General features: G+C 40.0%; 1 protein-coding gene across 11 annotated transcripts in view; it reads left to right on the top strand.

Moving 5' to 3' along the window:
- DMD (dystrophin) overlaps nt 1-14,968 on the top strand; it is a 2,656,945-nt gene that overhangs the window by 2,400,162 nt on the left and 241,815 nt on the right. For all 11 annotated transcript variants that reach the window (XM_027533579.1, XM_027533577.1, XM_027533571.1 and 8 more), the window contains one exon: nt 1,477-1,555. In XM_027533579.1, the coding sequence (XP_027389380.1) occupies nt 1,477-1,555 (79 nt within the window). The remainder of the gene's footprint in view (nt 1-1,476; nt 1,556-14,968) is intronic.

Genomic DNA, 14,968 nt, shown 5'->3' with positions numbered 1-14,968 from the left:
CCTCCAATTGAAATAAATTAACTTTATAAAATAAATTTTAAAAATACTGAATTCAATTTGTAAAGAGATTTAAATACAAAATTCACTCTAGAAAATAATAAAAAAGAATCCACCTACAATGCAGGAGACGCAGGAGACATGGTTTAATCCCTGGGTCGGAAGATCCCCTGGAGAAGGAAATGACAGCGCACTCCAGTATTGGCGCCTGAAAAATCCCATGGAAAGAGGAGCCTGGGGGGCTACAGTCAGTCCAAAGGGTCACAAAGAGTCAAACACAACTTACTGACCGAGCAGCAGCAGCAGCAGGGTCATAAGGCTGAGAAAGTAGGTTTCAAATGTCCCTCGTGTGTTTGTGTGCATCACAATGAAGCAAACTCTTCATTTTTGGGAACTCTACTTGGTTTTCGAAATATTTGGTCCCAGCAAAGATGGACAAGTCTAAAGAGAACGTGCAACAAGAAGACTGTGCTGGATTTGGGCTACGTACATGATTGATATGGGAAGGTCAGAGTCAACTTTAGACCAGACTACCTGAGGCACTTTTCTGTTGGATTTGAGATGTGTTTTACAGGCATGAACCTGCCTGATCTCTAATGGCTCTGGGCAAGCGCTGACTAACCTCTGGTTTAGCATAGCCTGCTCAGAACCAAATCAAGATTTGAAATTATAAAGCTAGGATGCCTGGGGCCACCATTAATATAAAGTTGGCAAAATGCCAATGGACAAAATATACCATTTTGCCCATAAAATTCTTTCCCTTTCTTACCCACTCAAAATGAAATTCACTAAGCTGACAGACTACTGTGTCAATATAGTATAGAAAAACATAATAGGAAAAAAGCAGTGGCAATTTTTAATCCATGCCAGTTAAAGGTATAGTTCCCAGTAATTTCCAAGTTCAGTAAAATCTAAAATTTTTTTATTCTCACCATTGACCCTAAAACCTTGCCTCTTATTTCTTAGATGAAGTATCAATCAACTCTTGGTTACTTATTAATTATCAGTGATTAAATATCATTCAGTATCCATTAATTATCAGTCAGTATGATTCTTTAAAAATGATGACAAGAGGCTGAGACAAAATATTTATCATTTCTGAGTTCCTTCGATCACCTAGTTTAATGGCGAATGGTGACCTCCCTACCAAATCTTTTTGTGAAAAATTTAAGAGCTTGCAATTTTGATGGTACTAACTGGAACAGTAGTTCACTCATGGCTACCAATGAGTAGAGTGTTTTTTAAAAGTCTCATTTTAACATTGTCAAGAGAGCAAATCTTTCTCATTTGGGCTCAGTTTGATAAAAATCAGTCTCAGAGAGTGCACAAGGTAAGCGGATATTAAAACAGGGTTATAAATCATTGCTTTAGTGTTCTGACCTTAGAAGCTCAAAAGATCTTACCAAAAAGGGTGCATTGTTTTCATTGTGCCTCATTATGTCTGATGAGAGGACATCATTTCTCTCCTCTTCCTCCCAGGTGGCTGTTGAGGACCGCATCAGGCAGCTGCATGAAGCCCACAGGGACTTTGGCCCAGCGTCCCAGCACTTCCTTTCCAGTAAGTCATTGACCACTTTCATCTCTTACCCTCCTCACTGCATCTTGGTGGCTATTTAGAGTTGAATTTTGATAGTCTCTGCCAAATGCACTAGAGGCACAGATCATCCTGAAATATGACTTAGTGGGTGGATACAGAAGGTTAAGATGAGGAGGACCAATTAGATCATTTTGTCCATTCTTCAGCTAATGCACAATTATTTCCTACAGTGTATTCTCAAGTGCTAAATTGAGTAATATTTTTGAATCTTTACTCATGGCAGTTCACTTCATAAAGCTGATACTTATAATATCATATAATTATATGACAATTCAATATATATTACTGTGAGCCTATGATTCTTTATATAGTTGATTAAATACTCCCTGCCTATAAGTTGGAACTTCAGCCCATTCTGTTTCCTTTCCCTAACTATTCTTATCTGTCTTTTATCCCTGACCTCTCTTCATTTTTTTAATTTTTGTTTTACTATTTTATAACTATATTTTATAATTAATTATAGTATTCATATATTGTTAATAAATATTATATTTTATAAGTAAATGTATTGCTATAATTAATAACCAAGAGGAATGGCCTTTGTTAACTGCAAGTGTAATATTGGAACATACTATAAATATAACAATGTGTATATCAATCCCAAACTTCCTATCTATCCTACTCCCCCCACCCCTCCCCTCTGGTAACCATAAATTCATTCTCTAAGTCTATGAGTCTATTTCTGTTTTGTAAATAAGCTCATTTGTATCATATTTTTATATTCCACATATAAATGATACCATACGATATTTATCTTTCTCTCTGACTTACTTCACCTAGTATGATAATCTCCAGGTCCATCCATGTTGCTGCAAATGGCATTATTTCATTCTTTTCTTTGCCTGAGTAGCATTCCGTTGAATATATGTACCACATCTTCTTTATCCATTCCTCTGTCAATGGTCATTTAGGTTGCTTCCGTGTCTTGGCTACTGTAAATAGTGCTACAGTGAGCATTGGAGCACATGTATCTTATTGAATTATGTATTTTTCCAAATATATGCCCAGCAGTGGGATTGCTGGGTTATATGATAGCTCTGTTGTAAGTTTGTTAAGGAACCTCCATACTGTTCTCCATAGTGATTGTACCAGTTGTCATTCCCACCAACACTGTAAGAGGGTCCTCTTTTCTCCACACCCTCTCCAAGATTTATTGTTTATATACTTTAATAATGGCCATTCTGACTGGTGTGAGGTGATGCCTCATTGTAGTCTTGATTTGCATTTCTCTAATAATTAGCAGCATTGAGTATCTTTTCATTGGCCTCTTGACCATCTGTATGTCTTCTTTGGAGAAATGTCTATTTAGATCTTCTGCCCATTTTTTTTAATTGGGTTGTTCATTTTTTTAATATTGAGCCACATGAGCTGTTTGTAAATATTGAAGATCAATCCCTTGTTGGTCATGTTGTTTTCAAATATTTTCTCCCATTCTGTGGGTTGTCTTTTCATTTTGCTTATGGTTTTGTTAGTTGTGCAAAGAAAAATTAAGCTTTTGAGTTTAATTAGGTCCTATTTGTTTTTGTTTTTATTTCCATTATTCTAGGAGATGGATTGAAAAATTTATGTGAAAGAATGTTCTGCCTATGTTTACCTCTGAGAGTTTCAGAGTATCCAGTCTTACATTTAGATCTTTAATCCATGTTGAGTTTATTTTTGTTTGGTGGAGTTGAACCATCATTTAAGGCAATTACGTTGTGCCTGACAATATTATGAATATGACCCAACCTGACTCTTATGGCAACTTTAAGGTCGGTGCTATTATTATTATACCCATTTTTAAGATGAGGACATTGAGACACAGTCACAGAGGGTGTAGATGACAGAGCCAGGATTCGAACCCAAGAAGTCAGCTCCAGAGTCTGTTTTTAACCATCACAATAGACTATCTTTTAGTATGATAGATTTCAATAGAGAAGAAGCAATTCTATATGTTCTCCTTTCATGCTTCTGCCTTCCTCATTTATTGCCATTTTCTAGTCCTTTCCTTTCTTCTCCATTTTCCACAGGTTAATAGAAAGATCCACACTCACAAACATTTTAAAGTATTTGACTTGATACTTTCATGTGTGTCTCCAATTGGCCATTTTATTTTAGAACAAAAATTCCTGGAAAATAGTGGTCCTCTCTTTTCATTATACATTGATAGTATATGAAACAAGAAGTTGTCTTATTTTCTTGACTGGGTCTGACCTTTTTATCAACATGCAGTCATTATTTGGACAGTATCACAAATACTTAGAAAGTGTCAAAAAAAGAAGGGCAAATTAAAGCAGTATACATAATTGAGTGGGACAGTGGCTTTTGAGAATAGCTCCAGAACAATTTTAAATCCTGCACATTTTATCTTCTATGTTTCCCCCAATTTCTGGTCTGCTTAAATTGCCTTGGTGGCAGAGCCATTCTATTCGATTTAATTGAGATTAAGTGCAATAACATGTAAGTGATTCATAAACTGTAAATAAAAATATTACTATTATGCATATTAATTGTTCCTCAGATGTTTTATATATATATATATAAATATATATATATATATTTATTCACTGTTTGTTCTCTCTGCCTGCCCTACTCGAATTCCTATGTCTTCCCCCATTAAAGCCTAATCTCAGAAAATGATATGTTATACTCATTTAACCCCAGTGACAGGTAAAGTTTAATGTGTACTTTTTCTGGGTTATTTGCATCTTAATAAGGTGAAAAGCCATAAGCCTGAGGAATGATTCTCTGGGGATGAAACGTCAGCCATAATCTCTGAGCTGTAAGGGGAGAACTTCAAGGGGCCAAGAGGAGCATCTCCATACCTCTCAACCCATATTACACGGTGCCCACATCCAGAAAGGTCAGACCTGTATACACGGACACTCAGAAATCCACTGATTGACCTGCTTATATGGAGCCAGCCCTAGACGTCACCAATTTCTTAAGTATTCATGTGGAGTATCAATATATGCTTAGAAGCTTTGCTTATGGAAATCACAAAATACCAATTTGGCCAAAGGGATATTTGAGAAATAGGATATCTTGAGACTAAAGATAAATGATTATTTCCTTGTGTTGTCTCTCTCTTAAATTACAGAGGTAATATAGGCCCCTCAAGGAGATTTTGGAAAGCAAAGAGTACAAACAGGAAAGAAAAATCATCTGTAATCCAACCACTTAGAGATAACCACTATAAAAAATGTGGTTTATACACATTCTGTCTATCTCTCAGGGGTGTGTATGTGTGTGAACTCAGATTTTCTCTCTCTCCCTTTTTTTAAACCAAACAGGGATAAAAATATTTTACAGCTTTATGACCTGCTTTTTCCCCTTAGAACTATAATAAAAATATTTTTGTATATTTAAATATTCCTCTGCAGAGTGCATTGTTTTAAATGATGGCATAGTATTCCCTTCTGTGGCTGTCCCACATTTACCACAATTCTAAATCACTCAATCACTTAAGGTTATTTCAAAATTTTCAGTACTTTATCGAAGATTGTATATCATATCTAATATTCTTCATACACCTTTATAAATACCTCAGCTTCTTTCCATAAGATAAATGCCCCCAAAATGGAACATGCTGTGTTAAAGGATGTTTACATTTGTAAGGCTTTTGTTATGTGTTGCCAAATTGATCTGTAGAAAGCGGCACTAGAAATTGGGTGTGCCATCAAAACCGTATGTGAGTCAGGGCCTCTCTGAAGTCACTTATTTGCTATAAAAGAAAAAGAAGTTCCCCCTCCCCAAAAGTAAAAATATGTTTGAAAATTACAACTAAGCTCATATTAAATGAGCTTGAATTGATAGGTGTCTAATAATTTGCTTCCAGGTTACCAGGAATAATAATAGTGATTTCTGAAGCTTCACAGTTAAAAGAAAGGAGAAATAAGGACGAACCATTAACCGCACCCCCCTCCCAACACACAGTCACTTCTCTGTCTCCTTCTCTCTCTGTGTCTCTCTCTTTGTCTCTGTCAGACACACATACACCTTTGAAAATTACGTTACCAGCTGTCTTTGTTTTCTTCTTTTATCAGTAGAAAGAGGCAGCCTTTTACTTAAGTATTCACTGTTTCTTCTTGGTGGCCCAGTCTCTACTTGTTAAGGAGGCTGTTTCTTTTATCTTAGATCTGAGAGAAAATGAGAAGAGGAAACATTGTAAAATATCACCTTTATCCATTGATAGACACTAGATTGCCTTTAATTTGAGCTTTAATATTCTACTACTTCTGATTGACTTCTGCAATGTAAACCAAGAAGAAGGAGAAATTTTAGTAGTGTGATTTTAAAATATATTTATCCTTAAAATTTTATAGATTTTAAAAATATATTCATATGTCAGTGATCAAAAATGCATCAGTACTATAGTATTCACTAGCCTAGTAGTCTGCATATAGTCCACTTTTGTTATTTTCAAGAATTTAAGAACTTTTTTTTTAAGAATTCAAGATTTTTCTGGATATTTCTCAATTTTCTGGGCTTCTCTTCTAAATTTTACTTTTCTCATTAAGAAGTATAATTCTATATGAGAAAGTAAAAATCTTTCTGTAATAGTAGAAAGAATTTATATTGTTATTAATATTTTACAAGTTCTAGAATTCCCTGAAGGGCCATTTCCCAAGCCAAGTTCCTCAGAACATTAATGTTCTTTGTGATGTTAATAACTCTCCCTTGAAAAAATAATTCTGGGGTCAATAAGATTGGAAAAACACTAGGTTATAAAGATAAGCAAACTTCTTTCCTGTGGGAATTCTTGTAGCTCTTAATATACATCAAAATTCTAAGAGGAGCATAGAGTCGGTGAGTCTCTTGTCCTACTTCTGTGACTACCAAAGCCTTTTTCAGACACACCAATTAATTTCTCACTAAACATGCCGTGGAACAGACTATGAGAATTTTTGCCCTAAAGTGATATTTGCCAAATAGTTTGATAATGAGAACTTTCTGCTGAAGGTAGTAAGAACATGATCCAATTAAAAAGAAAATGACTGTTTGTAAGGCCAATGGGTCAACTGTCTCTTTCCTGGGGTTTCCAGCCCTCATCCCCACCCCAGGAGGCCCCCTGTGCTGTGGAATTTCCTAACTGGAGAGAAGCTTAGAGAGTGTCTATATGACTTGTTTTCAAAGTACTTATTAGTGAATCCTGAAATCAGTTTAATGACTTGCAACCAGCAATTTTTTAATGGAATGAAATGGAACAGATTAGAAAATATCAGAGTACATTGCACAAGCAAGGCTAAGTATCTGGTTTCAGTTAAAGATGTGTGTGTATGTGTGTGAGTGTGTCTGTCTGTCTGTGCACTACATCATAGCATAAAATGTATTCCTTTTATGCATTCCAGTCAAAAATGTTTGACGGGTACTGAAGTATTCCCAGCCTACCCTTACTTTACAGATGACAAAATAGGGACAGAGAGACCAAATGACATAATCAAGGTCACATAGATGGTTATAATAAATCTGGGACTGGAACCCAGTTTCAGAACTTCAATGCCACACCTTGTGTTGCCTTACCCATTAAGAACTAATACACAGGCCAGTGACTGTCTAGTCTATCTGATACTACCACTGATTTTTCTCTCTTTTATTTCTGTTGATCTGGGCCATAGTAAGTTGATTTATATAACCTGACTTTTTCCTCTCAATGCCCCTGAACCAAGTGTCATTTCACCCATGATATGAGTTATTGGTTAAGAGTATAGACTCTGAAACTAGGTTACCTGGGTTCAACTATTGATTCAGATATTTAATCTCTTTATCTCTCATCTGTAAAATGGGAATAATAATATATTTCATCAAATTTAAGACATATCCCCCATGTTTTAACAGCTCTGAAATCAAAATATACCTTATGTCTAAAATTAAAAATAATTGTATTTATTTACTTTTGGCCATGCTGGGTCTTCATTGCTGCAGGAGCTTTCTCTAGTTGTGGCGAGTGGGGGCCACTCTTTAGTTTCGGTGCATAGGGTTCTGACTGCGGTGGCTTCTCTTGTTGCAGAGCAAGTGCTTTCGGGTGTGTGGGCTTTAGTAGTTGTGGCATGTGGGCTCAGTCGTTGCAGTTCCCGGGCTCTGGAGCACAGGCTCAGTAGTTGTAACACGTGGGCTTAGCTGCTTCAATCTGGGATCTACCCAGATCAGGGACCAAACCCGTGTCCCCTGCATTGGCAGGCGGATTCTTTACCACTGAGTCACCAGGGAAGCCCTTTAATAGGGTTTTGAATTCAATAAAATATGGTAATAATATCTCTTAGTGTTATAGTGAAGATCAAAGAATTAACATATGTGAAACCCTTACAACAGTGCCTTACCCCATGGACTATACAGTCCATGGAATTCTCCAGGCCAGAATACTGAAATGAGTAGCCTTTCCCTTCTCCAGGGGATCTTCCCAACCTAGGGATCAAACCCAGGTCTCCTGCATTGCGGGCAGATTCTTTACCAGCTGAGCCACCAGGGAAACCCAAGAATACTGGAGTGGGTAGCCTATCCCTTCTCCAGTGTATCTTCTCAACCCAGGAATTGAACCAGGGTCTCTTGCCTTGCAGGTGGATTTTTTACCAACTGAGCTATCAGGGAAGCCATACAGCACTGCCTAACACACTGTAGGTGCCATAGTGCTATGCAAGTGTTTGCTATTAGCATTAGTATCTTTACTATCAACTTGATAGTATAACTTAGTATCTGCGTATTAGAGTCAAACTAGACATAAAAGACATAAAAGTAGCTTTCATTCTCTTGTATTTACTTCTCAGTGTATTTCCTCTCCTTTCCAAAGATGTTTTTCATGGATCTAATCTGAAAGTACAGTGTTTTGCTTATTAGAAGAACTCAACAGTTACTTGTGTAACTAATGAAGGACTGTGAAGAAGGCTGAGCGCCGAAGAATTGATGCTTTTGAACTGTGGTATTGGAGAAGACTCTTGAGAGTCCCTTGGACTGCAAGGAGATCCAACCAGTCCATTCTGAAGGAGATCAGCCCTGGGATTTCTTTGGAAGGAATGATGCTAAAGCTGAAACTCCAGTACTTTGGCCACCTCATGCGAAGAGCTGACTCATTGGAAAAGACTCTGATGCTGGGAGGGATTGGGGGCAGGAGGAGAAGGGGACCACAGAGGATGAGATGGCTGGATGGCATCACTGACTCGATGGACGTGAGTCTGAGTGAACTCCGGGAGTTGGTGATGGACAGGGAGGCCTGGCGTGCTGCAATTCATGGGGTCGCAAACAGTTGGACACGACTGAGCAACTGATCTGATCTGAGACCCTAATCTAATCTCTATAAGGGGGTTTCCCTGGTGGCTCAGTGGTAAAGAATTTGCCTGCCAATGCAGGAGACTCGGGGTTGATCCCTGGATTGGGAAGATCTCCTGGAGAAGGAAATGGCAAACAACTCCAGTATTCTTACCTGGAGAATCCTCTGGACAGAGGAGCCTGGCGGGCTGCAGTCCATGGGGTCACAAAAGAGTCAGACATGACTGAGCAACTAAACAACAACATATAAGGACAGGATGGTTTTAGTCTTGTTGACAGTTATATCCTCCAGTATCTAACAGAGTATCTGTACTTGATAAATGTTCAGTAAAATTCTACACAGAATGAATTATGTCTTATACCCAAAAGAAGAGGAGATAAATTTCCTCCCCTCTATTGTTAGTACACAGTGGCATGAGATTTAGCATAGTGACTACCACATAGTAGACAGTAAATAATACGACCTTTTATGTTGCCTTTCAGCAAGGTCTAATAGCATTCATAACTTTACATAGTCCTTTTTCTAAATGTCTACTGTGCCATGTAATATATTAAGGGGAAAAGCTGTCTTCAAAATTGCAACATAATCACAACTATATTAGAAAATAAATGATAAGCAACAAAAAGGTACATATCAAGAAAAGACTGAAAATTGAATACATCAAAATGCAAGCAGCTGTTGTGTTTTACTTTCTTTTTACCCTTGCAGGTTTGTGTTTTGTGTTTTTTGTTTTTTACTAATAACAGTGTATTTCTTGTATGATGGGGGAAAAAACAGTAAAGGCAATATTTTTTATTCTCTAGCTCTGAACCCAGTGACTTCTTGCAGTATTAAACTCTCCTATAACTCCAGAAGATGAATTTCCTTTTTACTCTTTATTCTGAATTTAAAAGCCATGAGTTTCACTGAGTGATCTTCTTGTTCTCAGATTATGAGACACTGTAAAAAGAAAGAAGGTAAGGTAAGTCACTTCAGTCTTGTCCAACTCTGTGCAACCCCATAGACGGCAGCCCACCAGGCTCCCCCGTCCATGGAATTCTCCAGGCAAGAACACTGGAGTGGGTTGCCATTTCCTTCTCCAATGCATGAAAGTGAAAAGTGAAAGTGAAGTCGCTCAGTCATGTCGGACTCTTAGCGACCCCATGGACTGCAGCCTACCAGGCTCCTCCGTCCATGGGATTTTCCAGGCAAGAGTACTGGAGTGGGGTGCCATTGCCTTCTCTGTAAAAAAAAAAAAAGAAAGAACTGATCACTTATTTCTTGCAGGCTTTATAATCTTAAGTGCCTTAATCAAATCCCTGGTTCACTCTTTTTCTCTTGTTTAAGTAACCCAAGTGTTGACAGTTTCTCCTTGCTACATTAAGGCTACAAAGCTTGTTTCCATCTTGAGAGTTGCCAAACCTTCACTGCCTCCTCCCCTACTCACACACTTAATAAAAAGGGTGAGGTGGGGGAAACTTTAAGCACGTTTCATAATTGCTGGCATTTCACTTACTAGTGCTGCAATCTATGCCACCATTGTCCTCGGGGGATGGATGAATTTGACATACGAGTAAGCCAATCATTTAAAGCTCGGATCAGCTTAAAGAAACCATCATGATATAAGTCATAAAGAAACCCATAGGTAAAATGGGAGATGATTTTCAGCCTAAAGCCATTAGGTAAAATCTCAGGGCAAAATAATTTGAGCCAGTTTCTTCAACAGTCACACGCTGTCTTGAGTGTTGGGGACTTGGAAGTAATACCATCTAAAAACCATTTATCAGTGATGCTGGTAATGTCTCCCGAAGTTCAAAGATAGCCTTTCAGGCGCCCACAGAAAGCAGTCATGGTGTTCATCATTACTCTCTCTTCTCAAAACCTATTTCTATGGCCCTTTTGCCTTGAGCTCAAATTTATATTCTCCAATTTAGACCTTAGATTTATTTGCTTGAGAGAATCCACAGGAACAAAATTTTACATGGCCCTACCCATCCATTTATTGGAACACAGGAGGAAGCTTAGGAAAAGTTCTCAGTTTTGTCCTGTGGGAATTTCTGCACTGGAACTGGCTTATACTAGCTCAGGAGAGCCAATTGTTGTGCATTATAGAAATTGTGAGCTGATTGTTAAACACACCTCTGGGAGCTTGAAATCAGCCGCCATAGTGAGAATATTGATCTACCACCCCCACCGCTATCCCCCCTCCCAATTTAGCAAATACTGCAAACTAAGACTTTCTGTTTCTTTTTTGGCATGACTAGTTGACCAACATCACCAAGTATATTAACGTTATTCAGATCACCCAAGTCCCTAGAAGGTAAAGTTCAGGACTCCGATACCTATCTGCCTTAGAGAGGAGGCCCATTTGTTCTGGTTTGTGCAGGATGTTCTTGGTTTTAGTGTTTACTTTCCCATGTCCCAGGAAAGCTCCTCAGTCCCAGGCATACGAGGATAATTGCTCACCCTCGCCTTCGGTGACGTTCCACAGAAACAGAGCCCTACACAAGGGTTCTTGGACAAGCCAGCTGTTAAGAGAGCACCTCTCAGGTGTGAGAGAGGGAAGCAGGATAAGGTGGGGAAGACTGATCAGGGAGTCAGCCTAAGCATGGCAGTGGAGACTCGCTTCCACCTGATCCGTCCCAGAACTCTAGAGCACAAATTGCTCCTCAGACATGGCCACATTTGGGGGCAAGGGAGCGTCTGCTCCCCTGTGTCAGTCCTCCATTGGCCATGGATTTGTGGGGAGTCGGAGAAAGCAATGGCACCCCACTCCAGTACTCTTGCTTGGAAAATCCCATGGATGGAGGAGCCTGGAAGGCTGCAGTCCATGGGGTCGATGAGGGTCAGACATGACTGAGCGACTTCACTTTCACTTTTCACTTTCATGCATTGGAGAAGGAAATGGCAACCCACTACAGTGTTCTTGCCTGGAGAATCCCAGGGACGGGGGAGCCTGGTGGGCTGCCGTCTATGGGGTCGCACAGAGTCGGACATGACTGAAGCGACTTAGCTGTAGCAGTTGTGGGGAGTAGTGACCAGCAAGGCAGTTTCCAGCTCTGTGGAGCTGGGAGTGGTGGAACCATAGCAGCCAGTGCTGCCAACAGCGGGGAATGGGTACACCAGCTGGGGAGAGGCAATCTGAGTGGGACATCCATAGCATGGACCTCTTTTAGATTTTAGAAGCTCCAAGAAACTGGCTTTCAGGCTCAATGGTGACCTTCACCTTGATTGCTAAGCACCTCTCCTTCATCACCTGCCTACATAGAAATTGGTCCAGTGGCATGGCAGAGATGTGACAAGTACCTGTTTCTTTCCTATTTCACCTTCCTCCTCATGACAGATTCCTCTGGGTCTCACAAGGGCTTAGAGCAGGGAGACCAGCATCACAGCGCTGGATCAGTTTCACGGCACATGGGCACTATTTTAGTGGAAGGCTGGCTCTGAAAGGTATATTTTTACACTCCCCAGAAAATGAAGGTGTTTGTCCATTTGGCCTAGGGTAGCATTTTGTCATCTGTCCCAAAATACAAAGCTTTGCACAAACAGAAATGGTGGAATCACATCCCTGTGGGTAAAAATCATTACTTTCGTTTTTCTTTTTTTTTTTTTTTCTTTTCCATTTGGACGTTTTCCATTTTCAGAACACAACCAGTTTGGAAGTAGAAAATAATTATTCGTGAGAGTTTTGAGGTAAGGACAAAAGGTGTTTGGGTTTTTTTGTATAGACTTACAGAAATGTTTCCTGGTTTAAAAGCCACTCTTTTGAATTTTTAAATACACTTGCCGATAGCAGCAGTAACAAGCATCTTGATTTCAGTCTAATGCAGGTGTGCTTCAGAATGTGCTGGAAGGGACAGGGATGGGCCTAGGTGATGAGGGGCATTTTAAGGTTCATGGAAACCTGAGGACAGATAAGGAAGAACATTCACTGTCAATTATATGTTTGCCTCTCTCTGTATTTGCCTTTGCCACTGTGGACTTCAGACTATCAGCTGTCACAGCTTCTCTCTTCCCTCCTCCTCCTCCTTACTCAGTTTCTCCCACCTTGTGACTTCTGTTTTCTTCTTTAGCCCCCTGACTTTTTCTAACCGCCCCACCTCTCTCCTCTCTGCAGTTATCTCTGTGTATTGCAGTCAAGCTCTCTAAGCAGCAGCCGATTGGTTCACTTATTTACTGTCTATTTACAATGAAGGTCATTTCAGAGGCCAAGGCCAGATCGAAACTAGACTTTCTTGACTTGGGCACTAGTGACATGTTAAACCAGACAGTCATTTGTTGTGGGGACTGTCATGTGCCTTACAGAATTAGCAGCATCCCATACCAGTTACGCCCCTCTCCCTCAGTTGTGACAACAAAAATGTCTCCAGGTACTGTCCGATGTCTCCTGGAGGGCAGAATTTCCCCTGGTTGAGGATGCCTCCTGTCCACCAACCCCTGGATGATGTGCAGCCCCCAAAACAAAGTCACAAGGACTGAGTGCAGTGACCTCTGCCTGAGGGAGCATGGGAGATGACTTTTCTGCATTCCTAGGTCCCCTTCAATGAAGAGACAACCCTCCACTGTCTGTCCCTTTGGGAGTCGCCTCAGGTACCTTGCCCGAGATCACACCCCTTCCACAGGCAGCTCCTGAGTAATGTAGGAGTACAGAGACATGGTCATTTTGGCCCAACTCAGGAGAACTTGAACATTCTAGCTCGAGTTCCTGAGGGATTGAGGGAGTCTGTCACTGGGCCTGCGTGCGAGCTTTGCTGCCATGCCTGCTCCCTTCCATATGTGTTGATCACAAAGGCACCACAACTTCCCAAATACCCTCCTCTCTGAACTTGGTCTTGGAGTCTGCTTCCTGGAGAACCCAGTGTGTGATGGGGCAGTGAAACGGACAGACATTTAGATGCATCTGAGAAAAAAATGTCTTATCATAGGCTCATGCTGGTCACTGGGTAATTTGATTTACTCTTGCTTTCATAATGAGGTGGATGATTCTGCCCAGTGCATGTGATGATGATCACTATTTAAGGTGTCTGACCTCAATGAGCTCCATCAATGGGGAAGGACTTTGGGGACAGCAGAAAATTACATCAGTCCCTTGCCTCACACCTAAAGCTCAGCAGGATACATGCCAATGACAGGCAAGTGTTAGAAGGAAAGAGACTCAATAAAAGTAGATCATAAAAGGAAACAGGCTGGAGTCTGAGCACCACAAGCATAAAGGGTATACATTGTGCTTTTTTTTCCTTTTAATTTCATGCATCTAACTCCTGACAGATGAAGGAGATGCCTTTATTGAGTGAATAACAGCACACTCACAAGATTATTCCCACTCTAACATGATAGAAAAGAACTTAGTCTCATGCCTAGCCTAATGTCCTGAAAAAGTTATGAGCTTTCCTTTATTTTCAGCCAGTTAGGAACTGATTCATTCTCTCACTCAGCAAATGTCCATTCAGTGACCACTATAGGTCAGACTCTTTCTAGGTACTGGGAAAGCAGTTGTGATTAGAAGACAAGTTCAGTCTTACGGAGCTTTAACTTTAATAGGAGAAGGCAATCATATCATAATAAGCTGGATAAAGAAGAATAAAGCAGGCTAAAGAGGCCAGAGGTGATGGGGACAGGAGCACTTTAAATGGGGTGGTCAGGGTGGTGACATTTCATCAAGAAATGAGGAAGTACAGCAGGCAGATACGGGGGTTTGTGCAAAGGGTTCCAAGTAGAGGAAACAAGAAACGTAAAGGCTCTGGGACGGGAGCATCCTTAGGGGGCTTGAGAAACAATGAAAAGACTAGTATGACTGAAGCTGAGGAAGCAAGATGATAATAAGAGCAGGTGACTGAGCACCCAAGAGTCAGACCAAGTAGAGTCTTGTCTCCTACAGTTCAAAGCAAGTGGAATCTGTTCTTAGTAAGAAGAGCAGGCCTGGGAGGATTCTAAGCTAAAAAGCAACAGGACCTGACTTCCTGTGCCTATAGCATCTGCTCATTCATTCACATATTTATTAATAAACACTAGGCAGTTGGAAGAGGAAGATAAGAAAGACAGAATCCTGGCCTTGGGACATGCAAATTCTAAACCATTTGAGTTAGACCTAAACCAGTTGAGTTAGACCTATACAAAGAGATTTAAAAAATCATGATCTTCTATAGTTGTGG

The sequence above is a fragment of the Bos indicus x Bos taurus genome, chromosome X (assembly GCF_003369695.1).
Source record: "Bos indicus x Bos taurus breed Angus x Brahman F1 hybrid chromosome X, Bos_hybrid_MaternalHap_v2.0, whole genome shotgun sequence".
Lineage (NCBI taxonomy): Eukaryota > Metazoa > Chordata > Mammalia > Artiodactyla > Bovidae > Bos > Bos indicus x Bos taurus.
Note: the sequence above shows the minus strand (reverse complement) of the source record. Positions and strands in the feature narration are given on the sequence as shown.